This window comes from Euprymna scolopes, chromosome 20, assembly GCF_053919585.1.
Source record: "Euprymna scolopes isolate OS-2025 chromosome 20, ASM5391958v1, whole genome shotgun sequence".
NCBI lineage: Eukaryota > Metazoa > Mollusca > Cephalopoda > Sepiida > Sepiolidae > Euprymna > Euprymna scolopes.
In genome coordinates this window covers 84,902,719-84,917,161 of record NC_136501.1, presented here as the reverse complement: position 1 = coordinate 84,917,161, position 14,443 = coordinate 84,902,719, and the positions used below count along the sequence as shown (strand labels likewise).

The following is a 14,443-nucleotide window of genomic DNA, read 5'->3' as shown; positions in this document are numbered from 1 at the left end:
TAAAAATTGTTTGTTTAGCAGTTTAAAAAAAAAATGAATGAAATGAAATATTCAACATCTTTCGATAGAAATAGAATTCCTTTGATAGAAATAAAGCAAGTTCACTTACTATTATATTTTGTTAGATTAAAATAATCCCAATGTGCCATTATGATAACTGTAATAATAATCTAAATGGAGAATTGTTTTTCTCTTTAGGAGAATAAAAAAATATAATTACAACAGCCACAAATATAAGGCAACGAAAAATATTTTTATGGCCACATGGTTTAACACCGGAAGCTTTAGGCACCTTCATGCCTCTACCTACATGTTGATCTGGTAATGACGTCACACTGTCATATTCATTGGCCTGTGCTTATTCTCGGTAGCCCCAACAGTAGACACTGAGAATGTAGGAGTCAGTGTTAAGGAACGGACAGTAGATACTGAGAACGTGGGGTCAGTGTTTAGGAACGAACGAAAGATAGACACTGGGAATGTAGGGTCAGTGTTAAGGAATGGATGGTCAGTAGGCAGCCAGGTGCAGGTGAGGTTGCAGACCGGAGGAGCAAGGTTGTAGGCCGGAGGAGCAAGGTGCAGATGAAGTTGCCGGAAAACTGCAGGAGACTGGAAGTCGCAGGAGTGAGCAGGAACTGTTGGAATGAAATGAAGTTTGCTGCTGGTGGGTCTTGGGAGGCAAGCAGTAGTGAATCGCATTAGTAGTAGAAAAACTTATTAGCCTGATAAGGACTGGTTTGTTACTGTTTGAACTACTGCTGAGACTGCTGCTGCTGCTGGTAATCCCTCGACTGGTGGATTCGGTCAACGTGATTGGTAGTGTTAGTCGCACTTAGAGAACCTCCTCCTGCTCCCTGCCGGATCTGATCTGACTCGGCCGAGGTGGGCTGAATTCATTTAATGCAGAGTGATATTAGAGGTGTCGCTCCCATAAGACAAACAAACGACTCTAATTAATTCCAGTACGAAATTCAAAAGTAGCTTGTGAGTTTGTTGATTCTATTTGAATTAATTTCGTCTAAAAGTAAAAAGTCAATTATTTGAATTACTGACGTTAATACATTTGAATTCCGACATGCGTAAGGGAGTCAAGGACGGAAAGAAAGGGAAAGCGAACATGTTCACTGAAACCGTTTAGGGTGTGCTAGCTTTTGTTTAAGGAAAGGAAGACAAAGAGAAAACAACAGTGGTGGAGAAAGAAAAACAAAAAAGAATGGAGACGGTAACAAGCTCGTTATGCCTCAATGGTTTTCTACAGGTCCATGATGTTTTTGACTACATATTAAAAGCAGTTCAATGAAATGTTTCTTTATGGCAAAGAAAAAAGAGCAGACAATGTTACTGCTGCATCATAAAAGATGACTTTTTATTTTGGTTGAACAAAGTAGCAACCTTAACTTTCTGACTCACTTTATCCTTTTTTCTCCTTCCAGGTTGAGAATCAACTGCTATCCTATAAGGATGAGATAAGGGAAGTAACACACGTTATCTTTTCTACTTCACTTTCTTTCCCCGTCTCTTTCAAAGGTGCAGTTCCCTAAAGACTCTCCATTGACCGCTAAAGAAGGCGGTAGTACCTGGGAGGATGGTATCATGACAACAAAACATATACTACACAACCTCCTTAAAAAAGAGGCGGTAATACTTGGGATGCATTCCCTCCCCCATAAAAGGAGAAGGTAATGCCTGCAAGTATGATATCATGACAACAGAACATATACTACATTACTCTCTCCTCCCTTTAGAGGGTGTTGTACCAGAAAGGATTTTCTCAGCCCTTAAAATAAGGAGGAGATAATTCCTGAAAGCACAGTCTTATCATAATAGAGCCGATAGTACATACGCTACCAACTTCAATAAAAGATAACACATTCTAGCTACTCATTCAGAAAATCCCCTCTGACTTTTTTCGATTCCACAACAAGTATCTATCCCATTACTTAACTCACCCAAAAATAATTTTTGTTTAATTTCAAAAATCGATCCAAAACTCGCACTATTTTATTCGAATTCCATCAATACATTTGTAGAGGTTGAGAGCTGAGACCTTACTGGTGTAATTGCCAGTTTGCAGATGCGTCTGTATTCCTCTGACTAGCCTTTCTGAAATGAAGAAAAACGTTCACCAAATTTTCAGTTAAAAGGACAAACATCTTCTCTATAATTTAAATCAACTTTAATCCATCATTTCATTTGACAGGAAAAAGTAGCAAACACAAGAATATAAGACAAGGTAACTCAACTGACATGTATGTCTCATAGAAATGGAATTAAGTCCATAAATTGCATCTCGTCTTGCAAGGCCATCGCAAGAGATGTGAAGAAGGGTATATGACTTGTCTCAGAGACATCGCCAAAGAAACTTTTACTTTGCAATCTGTTATTTTCACCATATTTTGGTCGATGTAACTTCTGACTTTCTTTAGATGTATCTTGTTGAACTCGGGAATCTTTCTGTTAAACTTGTGAATTGTGGATCAAACCCTTTATTTAATCCACCGGGATAGCATGCTCTCATTCCCTCAGCCATAACTTGCTAGAAGTTGTAATTCACTATTGCATTTTAGATGTCGTCCACACTGAGGATTGAACCTTAAAAAGAGTGCAACATTTACAACTAAATTTTACCTATCCACTGCGTACCAAGTCTTGATGTAGTGTCCAAATTGTTGTTTTTTTCCTGATGTATAGCATGAAAAACATATGAAAATTTTTTAAAGGATCATGATCTTTTAGACCATTAGAAGTTAGCGCGTGACCTCCTAGATGTCTCCCAACCTATTCTTACCAGCCAAAACTTAAACTTCATTGAATTCTACAAAAAACAGTTTTCCTTGGCCTTTTGAATAAGAACAAAGTACAGCATCTGTTCTGATGTGACGTATTTAGTCTATTTAGTTCTTGGTTAGTGAGAGAGAAGTCCTTCAAGATTGAGGCAATTTATATTTTGTTCCAATTCAAAGTTTCCTTTTTTGGGAGGGCTGGATTTTCTCCATAATAATAAAAAAAATCAACCTTGTGTCTAACTTTACCATCGTGGAAGGCAAGTGAATAGGAACATGATTTCTTCACCTTTTAGCTCGGAGCAAAGGTTAGTATCTGTTTGGATGATACTATACTTCAACATTTTTGTCTTCATTTAATAAATAGGAAATCCTTTTTGACCGAGGTAATTTTTATTTTTGTTCTAATCTGGAGTGAGCCTTTTTGAGAGCTAGATTTTCCCCAATATTAAAAACTTGACCTTGTGTCTAACTCTGCTCTTGTGGAGAGGCAAATAAATAGAAACAACAGCAGCAGAATCCTACAGATACTTCATTGTGTTCTATCACAAATGTGATCTAACCACCTGTGGTGGCCGAATTTTACATTAATAACGGTTAAAATGGAGCTTTTATTATGTGAACAATCCTGGGTAATTCTCGATTGCCTTGCTGATTCCATTTATTTGTTTTGGGTTGCCTCATCGCTCCAAGAAAAATGGCTTCAATTGGCGGATTTGGGATCGATAATAATATTTAATAATAATGTTGTTTTGTGAAGGAAACCATTGATTTAGGGAGAATAGTATTAAAGTTTGTTTTGGCTAAACTTGGGAAACAGTATTTGACCAGAGGGTCAATCCTCAAGGACAGCCGACGTGGGAACAAATTTGATGGAAATTTACTTTGATAGGCGAGTATGCAGAGAGCCAATTAGAAGAGAGGGAAAAGTGTTGTAGCGACCCCTGATTGGTTGATTCGGATTTGAAGAAGCTTCACTTCCCCACCCAGTTACCAATATATAAGTTTATGCAAGAGTGAGTTTTAGTGAGAAATCAAGTCAGAATTGGAAGAGAGAAGAGAGATGAGAAATTAGATGACAATTGAGAGTCCAAGCGAGTTGAGGCCAGTGATCACATCCAGATTGAGATTCTGCTGTTAGTATCTCTCACTCGTAAGCTGCAAAGCATTTTCACTACATATTGTATTTTTGCATAACTAAAAGAGAGACTAGTTTGTGTGAAAAAGAAGAAAAAAAAAAGAATCAACTAATTGACAAGATTACTGCAGCCTCAGATTTCCCCATTCTAAACCTGCATCCACTCTGCTGACTGTCCACGATACATAAAAAAGGGGGAAGAATAACAATCAGGTTCACATAATTGTGTTGATGTTATCATATATGAAAATTGAATCCGGAATTATAGATAACTGTTACTCAGGTACGCAGGCGATACAACACCTGTTAAAATGTGGACTCTGAAGTGATGAATTGCCTATATTTTTCTTTGTACAGTGGTATGTAATTAGAACTTTGTAATTATAGTTTTTGTTAATATAATTTGTTACAAAAAAGAAAACCAATGACTGGAGTTTTTACTTGTTGCTTCTGTGAAGAAGTTTGCATTGCTACCAGACTGGATGGCCAACTTGAGTTATTTTTCAGGGACCATCTATGAGGAAAGGAGTGCCTACCTCGATACTGGAGAGAGGGCGTGGACCACACCTGTCTCCCTGGATTGGTGAATTTTTCTTATTGAAGCAGAATAACCAGAAAACCTCATCAAACCTGTCTCCATGTAAACGATAAAGCCAAATGATGTCATACTGTAAGAGTTGTTTCGGGTGACCAAAATAACTGTTCAATTTTTGCTTTTGGACATGATCGGAAAGGCCTAACACAAACTTATCTACTGAGCTAACTTCAGTTATTAGCGCTGAGTGTGACCCTGATGGGTTATACAAATGTTACTGAAATAAAATTAAAAAAATAAAACGCCTGAACACAATTAGTTCATAGGCCAAAGAGGCAGAGCTTTCGCTTTTTCTTCAACATATCTCATTTCAGACTTCCTGTTCATGTCTTACTCTAATTTTTAATCTAATGGAATCTTTACCTTTTGTGAAAATTGCTGTTTTTTTAAAAACTATTTTTAATCTCTGTAGTCCAATATTACTAAATTCTTTGGAAGGTGATGCCAATACAATTTTGGTTGAAAACATTGTTTGATAAGGAATCATACCATGCAAAGGTAAATAGTTGAAATGACAATATTACAGAATTCAATAATTTTCAAGTAAATATTCATTTACCAACAAAGTGTATTGAATCACAGTATGATTTTACAATATATTATTTTTTAATTTGATTTTTGAGATATCACTTTCGAAAAAACAAATCTGTTTCATTTGGATTTGGAGAATGTTTTCGTCTGGAATCAGGAATATTATACCTCGTAGAATCAGGAATCAGGAATATATATGCCTCGTAGAAAATTAATATATTATTTAATTACAGTGAAAACTCCGTTTTCAAACATAATTCGTCCTAAAAAAGGTCTTCTAAAATCAAATCGTTTGAAAACCAAATCATATTTTCCTATTAAAGTCAAGTAACAGAGATCAATTCATTAATTTTTATATATAAACTATGTTTCTAAGTATTAATGAGCCAATATACAAAATAATTAAGCATATATTCTCTGTAAACCTTTTTAGAATTAATACTACTTTTTTAATGTATGCTTTGACGATTTTACAAAATATCATATAATATAAAAAAATTTAGCAGGTGTTTACAAATATAGTCCCAAAGAAGAAATCCAGATTTAAAAATAAAATAAACTGATTTAAAAGACTCACATCTAGATTTAAAAAAAAAAAAAAAAAAAAAAAAAACAGAAGTGGCAATCCTGCACAAAACTGTTAGCATTTGGATTGTATGCTTTAAGTGTCGTCAGTGTGGTTCAGAAATTGAAATTTTGTTAGAAAACTGAGGTATATTACGATTTAAATTTTTGCTCAAAATCCAAATTGTTCCAGTTCCGATATGTTTATGCACCGAGGTTTGACTATTATTTTGCTGTAAATGCTTGTTACTATTTGTTACTATTGTTACATTGTGATGGATGTACATTACAGAGAGGTTACATTAGCTAGTATGAATTTTGACATAATGCAGGTCAAAGTAACATGAAGATTTGCGAAACAACCTAGTTTCCAGTAAAAATGATGAACAGATATCATCTATAGGGTTAAATTCAAAGGATAGTATAAAAGAGATAGTTAGATAATGACATCATGCTTGTTGAATTAAGAAAGAAAGGTTTTCAATGGAACTTAAAGCAGAATGGATCACCAATAATGCCATAATAATTAAAAGGAAAACTTTGATAATTGCTAAGAGCGAAATGTAGTGCACAAGATGTCTGTCTGTTCATTATGTGCATCCATTTATTTATAGTCCAGATAAATAAATAGGAGTCGAGTTAAAATTCAAATCTTTCTCTCATGTGTGAATTTATATTTCTCTCAAAAATACAACTTAAAACTTTTAATGGCAGTCTTTGGTCTCCTTTTGATACAAGAGTTTTGTCTGTCTAGCTCGACTGATGATAACTGCAGCCATAGAGCAGAAGAAAACAAGGGAAGAATCACGATTTAATGTGCCAATAAAAATGAAAACTGGATGACAACAGAGGTGGAAAAGAAAGAATCGATGAACAAAACAAAAGGTATTTCATACACAACAGTGTACAAGGAACATTTTAACAGCTGTCACTTGAAAACGATATAAAAAAAGAAGGAAAGAACAGAGAAATTACTGAGCACATGAAAGACTAAAGAAAGGGAAATGAGCAGCAAACAGACACAAAGAACGTTTCCAGTACTGTGAAACTATAGTATGATATTCATTTGTTTATTATTAAAAAAAAAAAAAGAAAAAAAAAATGTAAATAACAACAACAACAAAATGTTTTGATAATATATTTTACTGATCATTTCAGTCGTCAAAGTTTTGTAAAGTAAAATGTTTTATTTATCCTCGTTTGGATTTGAGACACAAGAACCACAGCAAAGGGTTCTGTTTGCCCTGGAAGAACAAATGAAGATGAAGACAAAGACACAGTGAGACACGAACAAAGTCGCGCCAATTAAACATCAAATCTTTGGTATAACAAAGAACAAAATAATCTTCAAACAATCTAAGATTTGGAAACATAAAAAAAAAAAATACATCAAGTATTTTTTTTTTGTGCTTTTTGTTCTTTGAGTACATTTAAATTTGGACACACAATAACAGACTTGGAATTGGAAGTTCAAAAGTAATTTGTATAAATAACCTTTCATCTTAAAAAAAAAAAGAAAAGAAAAAGGGAGTATTATTGTAGATTAACATCCTCAGCTAAATCCACTTTCCCTCTCCAAAAATAAAATAAAATAAAAAAACGAGATTCTACATTTTTTTTTTTTTTTTTTTACACATGAACATTCTGAAAAACAAGTTCGAAAAGAAAAACAAAAACAAAAAAAAACCAAAGCCCCCCCCCTACATTTGAGAATTTAGAGTGAGAGATCCGCTTTGCATATAAATTTAATGTAAAATGATTTCTCATTATCAAGCAATTTTTATGTTTTCAGACACTTTCAATTTTCTTTTTACTATGGGAGATAAATTGAGTGTATTTATTTGGGTATCTACTTTTTTTTTAGGTATATATGGTTGATGACTTAAAATTAGTGATACAAATATTTAGTTAATCGTCATAAAAAGTTAAAATTATCCGAAAATGAGGGATCATTTTATCGTAAATTCATATGCAAAACCGATTCCTCACTCTAAATTTTAAATTTAATTTTTTTCTCTTCTTTCCACCTAAAAAAGGTAGAACCTCATTAAGTGCAGATGGATTTAGCTGGGTTGTTAATCTACAAATGTACCAAAAACGGTTTGTCCTTGTCTTGGACTGATTCTCAAAATACTGACACCTTCCAATGGAAACTCTCAGCAGAAAGATAGATTTTGGCAACATAGATGAGTATTCAGATCTACAAGAGTTTACTTTCTTCGTTCAAATAAGCAGAACTTTCCACAGTATCGTTTCGGTTGAAAAGCAGTTGATTATTTTTTCATCAATTTAAAAGATGGAGGAAGGACATGGCATACAATGACTTTGCTTCCTCACCTTTATTTTTTTTCTTTTTTCAGAATACTATCAATTAGATACCAAATTTTCAAATGTTCATATTTGTTAAACAATTAGTTCAATTTTTAGTAGGGCGTTAAATATCCAACATAAATTTAACATAAAAATGTCTCCCTTATCTGATTTTTTTACCAATTTCTTTTTAGAAATGTTTCTAGGAATTTCAAGATGTGTGGAGATGGGAGAGTAAATTGTGCTTACATACTCAAATGTTAAAAATTGAACACATCATTTTTGGTTCTTAAGCTGGAAATTTTGGTTTTAATCTATAGCATTCCGAGTAATAATACTAAAAAAAAAAAATCAGTTAAATAAATTTTTGTTTTGATTTTCATCATAAACATCCGTTTTTGTTTTTTCTTTCTAAATCTTTTTCGAAATTTAAATACATGTAAATATATATATTAATATATATATATTAAAAAAAAGATAAAAAAAGAAATGTGTTTAGAGACATTAGATTATTTACAATCGACTTGTACAATAAAAGATGGAAGATGAAATTAAAAGTTTTTTTTCAAAAACAGAAAGAAAAATTCTGTCAACTTCATTGTTAATTCTTCAGGTGCATAATAATATAATAATAATGATGAAAATATCATTAATAATAATAATATTAATGATAATAATAATAATAACAGCCCCCTCTCCCTAAAAAAATAAAACAATAAACACAGTGCTATAAACGTTGGTTAGCACTATACACACTGGCTTGAAAAAGTCTGAAAGGATGAAAAACCGAGGAAGTATAGCAACATCCAGACCTCAACTGAATGGGCATGGAGAATACTGGAATCCTGAGGAAGCTTATTTTCTCTTGACAAAAGTCCAAAATAGTTAACACTCAGTAACTTGTTAAAAACAAAAAAAAAACCCACATAATTTATATCAAACACATTAGAATGAACTTCTTTACCTAACTCACCAAGTTTTAACATTTATAACATTTTTTTTCTTTCATATTTTTTTCTTTTAAATCTGTTCTCTTGATATTTGCCATTTAATGGCTGCCAAGACCTATAGACATGTTGTGGCCTCCATTAAAAGTCAATCATTAACTATTTGTGCTTTTTATCTTTTCATTCAAATTCTAGAGAAAGCCACTGGCCATTATCAATGAGATCTTAATGGTAAACGACTGTTGCGTGATATCCGAATGAATTGTAATGGTGATAGAAGCAGAATATACTCGATATCTGGATAGATTGCTGTCACTTAGACTCCAGAGAACACAACCTGTTTTTACCAGCAAAATGTCAATGATAATTACTACTCTGATAATGCTAGTTTTTTTTTGTTTTTGTTTTGCAAATGACACCACTTATCAAGGATAAGAGCTAATGAAATGGATAGATTGATAGTTGAATGATGATGAATACTATGAGAGGATTGAAAATATCCGCATATTACACATTCAAAACAACAGCTAACACAGAAAACAGTAATTTTTCCCCCCTTCATCAGAAACATTGCTCATGGAATGTGAGAACTTAAGTAGAAAATAGAAAGCTAGTGTTACAAGGTTTCTGAATGTAAACCCGGGGGTTCGTTTTCTATTTTCCATGTTAGTAAATAACAGTTTTTCTGATAGTTAAAGTATACTTTCCAAGGATTACAAAATTCATTAATAATTGATTAAGATTTTAATCGGATTAAAAACAAATGTTTGTTACTAAAGTAATAGAGATTTATTGAAATGTGATTACTCCTTGCTATTATTGCGATAAATTACTTTAAAGGAAATTCCATTGGAAAATTAATCAAAACAGTTTACCTACTCGTCTATGAGCTATTTGCATTAAAACATTTAATGTTAGATAAAAAGTTATTATCCAATTTACTTTACTGTAAATAGTGAATTGGGTTAAATAATCTGTGGTAGCCATTTTGAAATAAAAAGCGCAGAAGCGAGTCAAGACTGAAAATGCAAAATATGGTTTTTATTCGCTTCTGTTCTGATTATGCATTTAGTTCAAAATGGCTACTGCAGATTACTTGGAAAAGTAATAATTACTGAAATTTGTGTTTTTCTAATTTTCAAATATCTGAATAAAAGAATGTTATCTCATACTTTCCTCACTTATAAAATTGGCCAATTGTGTAATAGATGAGTATTAGTTGCCAGGTAAACTAGATTAAAGTTCTCATTTAATCCAATGACAGTATTACTCCATCAATCTTTGAGCATCACTAGCTTAACATGATTTCGATTAGCCATTGATCCCTGTGGTTTCAATGAGTATGGGAACTCTTGCCTGTTGGGATAAAGAACACTACATGTGTTCTGTTCTTCAGTTGTCTTCTAATGATGAACATTTTAGATGGAACTTTTCACAGACTTAAAATTAAAACAGGTTTGAAATTTCATAAGGAAACAATAAAATTTTTTAAAGTCAACTTTAAAATAAACATGAGAAAATAGTAATAAATAAATACACAATGCATTAAATGTAATAAAGGTTTGTAAATATTTAAAGAGGATAAAGTTATTCAAACAAAATATATTCAAAGTAAAATCCACAATGAAAAGTGATGATAAAGCAATAAATAATTAAATATAATTAAGTTCTTGTGATATAAAATGTCAATAGTATATAAGTAATAAATAAAATAAAAATGTAACATATAAATAAAAAACAAAAGTAAACAAAATAAACATTCAGATTTCAAGGGTAGATAATCCAGAACATGCCATTTTTGCAAATGTTTTTCCAATTTTTTTTTTACAGTGATTAAAGATTTAAGAGACAAAAAAATGGATTCATGGCTTAATTTTAAAAATGTTAACGGCATTTAATTAAATATATTTTTACTTATTACCATTCTCTCTTGTTTATTTTCATTTTTGATTTAATTTTTTGTTATTCTATTTGTTTGATTTTTCAATTTCAACCATTTTTGATTTCAAGCCTGTGAAGAGTTCCAAAGTTCTGAACTTTTCCCTAAATGACAATTGAACACATGTAGTATTCTTTAGTCCAATGTATAAGATTTCCCACAATCCCTGAAACTGCAACACTGTTTTTATTTCTCTATAATAATAGAATTAGGTTTATATATATAAGTTCAAGTTTCATTATAGCTTCAATCTGAATGGAAATTTCAGCTTAATATGAAATTATATATATATATATATATATATATATATATATATATATATATATATATATATATATATATATGAGAGTTCAATGTATTCAAAGTATAAGCAAATATTTATGCATAAAGAATAACAAAACATAACGCACACCAGACTAATTTTATTTCAGTCGTAACTGATTTTCAGACGGAAATAAAACTGTCTTGTATGTGTTAGAATAGAAACCTATAAACATTTTTATGTATTGAATACTAAAAAATTACACACATGTATTTATTCATGATGTGCTTTGTTTTTTTTTATCAGAAAATACAACAAAAAGTATCTTTCATCCATTTAAAAAAAAAGATTTTTGTTTTGCATGAAATGTTGACAAAAAAATATGCATAGTCTTTTATGAAGAAAAATGGTGTCAAAGAATCAGTTCCAGTTGTTGATGTTGATGACAAGGGACAATTCTTGGATAGAAAAGCAGCAGTGATGTGGCAGCATCAGCATGGAGATGTGGGGGAGAATGACATGATCAGGTGTTAACAAAGAACCTTCCAGATATGGGATCTTTGGAATGTCAGATGTAGAAGAATGCTGGCAACAATAATGGAAATGCTATGGTCACTTTTTCCTCTTTCTCTTTTCCCCTTCTCTTTCTCTCCCATCTCCTGTCAGAATACAACTGACTAAATATGACTAATCGGCTGGCCTTGTTACCGCGAATATCCGAGTCGAGCCAGAGCCATCATCTTCCTCAACTTAAGCACTTCAAGGAAGACAGATTTGTCTGTAAAGAAAGAAGTTTTGTTTTTTTTAATTCAGTCAAGCAATAAAAAAAAATCAAAAATGGTGACAAATATTTTACAGACAAGAATCAAAGATAGTAAAAGATAAACTGGCATTCTTATGACAAGATTCGTTTTTGCTTTGTAAAAACTTACTTTTAACACGTTTCAAAATTTTGGAGATGAGGATAGAAATGCTAAGTAATAATTAGTTCCACATAACAATCTTCTGATGGTTGAAGATTCAATTCTCAGTATAGTCCAGTCAAAATCCGAAAAAAAAAACCCCCAAACCCTTTACCCTGAACAAATTTCAAGAAAGTATTTTATGATTTTTTTTATTACTATTATATGTGAGGAACAACATACTAAAAGTTAACCAAAACAAATAAGTTTGTGTCTTTTGTAAGTGCAACGAGGTGCACTACAACCACCAGAACAGTTGCAGTGAATTATTTTCAGAAGTGTCTCTGGTACAGGTGAAGTATCCATCACAACTGGAACTAGACTGTTGTTCTGCAATTTCCATCCTCATTCAGTAGCATCATTTGGAGGTAACTCCGAAGGGCATTATACTTTGTTGCAGAGTAGGTTGGTGGTAGTCATTCAGGTGTAACAAAGCTTTTGGCTGACCCAATGTTTTGGCAGAGACTAAAATACTTCATTGCAGACAGATTGTTTCTAGATTTGCCGCCGTCGCTTTACATCTGGCATCTTCAATCTCATCTGTTTTTCTTATGTGTGGAATAATAATAATACAAATATGAATTACTTAAGATTTTTATTTGCTACCACTTCTTCAGGTGTGCTTTGTCAAACTCGGATAAGCTGTATGGAATTTCAAGGCTGGAGGTTACATCAGCCAAAACGTTGTGAGAATAATTTCTAAGATGAGAACAATAGTCTGAATATAAATCCTCATCTAAAAATTCTGAAATGTTTTTAATTTTCTAAAATATTTCATAAGAGAAATCCAAAAAATGTCTTTGCAAGTTCATTTCTGAATTCTTTCAGTTTATTCTTCAAATTATTTGCAAATATGTTATTTTGAACTTGATTGAGTAATCTGTGTGAAAATAAATTTTTAAAAAATCTAATTGTGCAGTAAACCTAGTTTTACAAATCTTTTGAGCCAATACTTATCCCTTTCATCCAAAAATGTCCCCCAACACATATACAGTTGTTGTTTATATTTCCACATTGCTTTAAATATAAACTATCTTAGGAATTGCTATTGAACACTAAATTCTCACGTCCTGAGTCTCACCTCAAAGTGTATTCCATCATAAAGTCCTTAATTTAGGGGCTTTAGAGATTGTGTCCTTAATTAACTATTTCTTCTACTACTACAGCCAGGTTAATTCTGACCCAGAGTTGTAGTAGTCGTTAGGGTCCATTCTATGTGTTTAATAGAATTGTTGGATTGTTTTAAACTCAAACTATACACATATTTACATCCACGGCTTTACAAACAAGCTTCTAAACAAATAATTCCTAAATAAAGACATTTCTAAACAATTACAGAAATCCAGTTATTTTAAATGTCATAATTATCCGTTGTCTCCATTTTTAAAATAGCCAAACCTATTGTAAAAAAAAAACTCATTTCTAATTTCTAAAAACTGTCTAACATATGCCAGATATTAAACCAAATAGGACAGTTATGCTTACCTTCTCCTTTGACGAGGCCTTGTTGAATATAACGAATGTAAGTGTAGAAATTGCAAACTGAAGTAATCTGAAAAGAAAAAGAGAAAAGCAATCTTATTATAATGGTGTGTCTACATATATATATCATTAAATATTAAAGTAGTTAGGTTGACTAGTGGATATATTAGCTAGTACATATTAGTGATTATGCAGAAATTGCTCTAGACAAAAGATCAGAGGGTTAACTTGCTGTAGAACTCGTACTGTGAAAACAGGAGGCTGTTAATAAGGGACAGATATGATGTTATATATTCAAAATATCTAAAAGAGACCAGATACTGGGTACGAATTTCCAAGCAATTTTTCAAGTAGTAACTAAGCAAGCAGATGTGTTACATATGGTCTAATGAAATAAGAGTCTGTTAAAAAGATGGGCTTTGGAGATTGACTATTTCTCTCTCTTTTCATCTGAAAAGATTACCACTTTCAAAAAATGTAATTAATTGGAATGTGATGGTGGTAGGTAACTTGAATAAACCTTTCATTCTCTATTTTTAGAGAATGTGTGTTGTCAAATTAATTATTATAGGAAAATTATGCTTCGCAACATTTGAGTTTCAGCAATGAGTTCAGATAACATTTGGGACAGTCCTGAGTGAAGGGAGGAAAATCAAACCCAATATCCTCACTCCTACTGTGGATCACTACTATCCTTTTCTAATAATATACATTCTTCCAGAGGTTGAAATTCATTTGCATGAAGCCAAAGCAGATTTGCTGTTTTTATGTGAAACTGGTATTAGCCTATCAATTGCTATCGTTGACTCTAACAAGCTTTCAGCATATTCAAACACAACTGCTAAACTCGATCCTTAAGATCAACATGTAATTTGTGCTTACATATAGAAAGATTTTCATGTAGCAAGGATATCTTAAATGAAGACCCAA

The 14,443-nt window shown here is 32.1% G+C and overlaps 1 protein-coding gene across 4 annotated transcripts in view; it reads right to left on the bottom strand.

Moving 5' to 3' along the window:
* Positions 1-6,736: 6,736 nt before the first annotated feature.
* The window catches only part of LOC145241508 (guanine nucleotide exchange factor for Rab-3A-like), a 299,829-nt gene continuing 292,122 nt past the window's right edge, over positions 6,737-14,443 (bottom strand). For all 4 annotated transcript variants that reach the window (XM_080104544.1, XM_080104543.1, XM_080104546.1 and 1 more), the window contains 2 exons: positions 13,517-13,583; positions 6,737-11,847 (listed from right to left, as the gene is read on the bottom strand). In XM_080104544.1, coding sequence (XP_079960670.1) covers positions 11,774-11,847; positions 13,517-13,583 — 141 coding nt within the window. In that variant the 3' untranslated portion in view covers positions 6,737-11,773. The remainder of the gene's footprint in view (positions 11,848-13,516; positions 13,584-14,443) is intronic.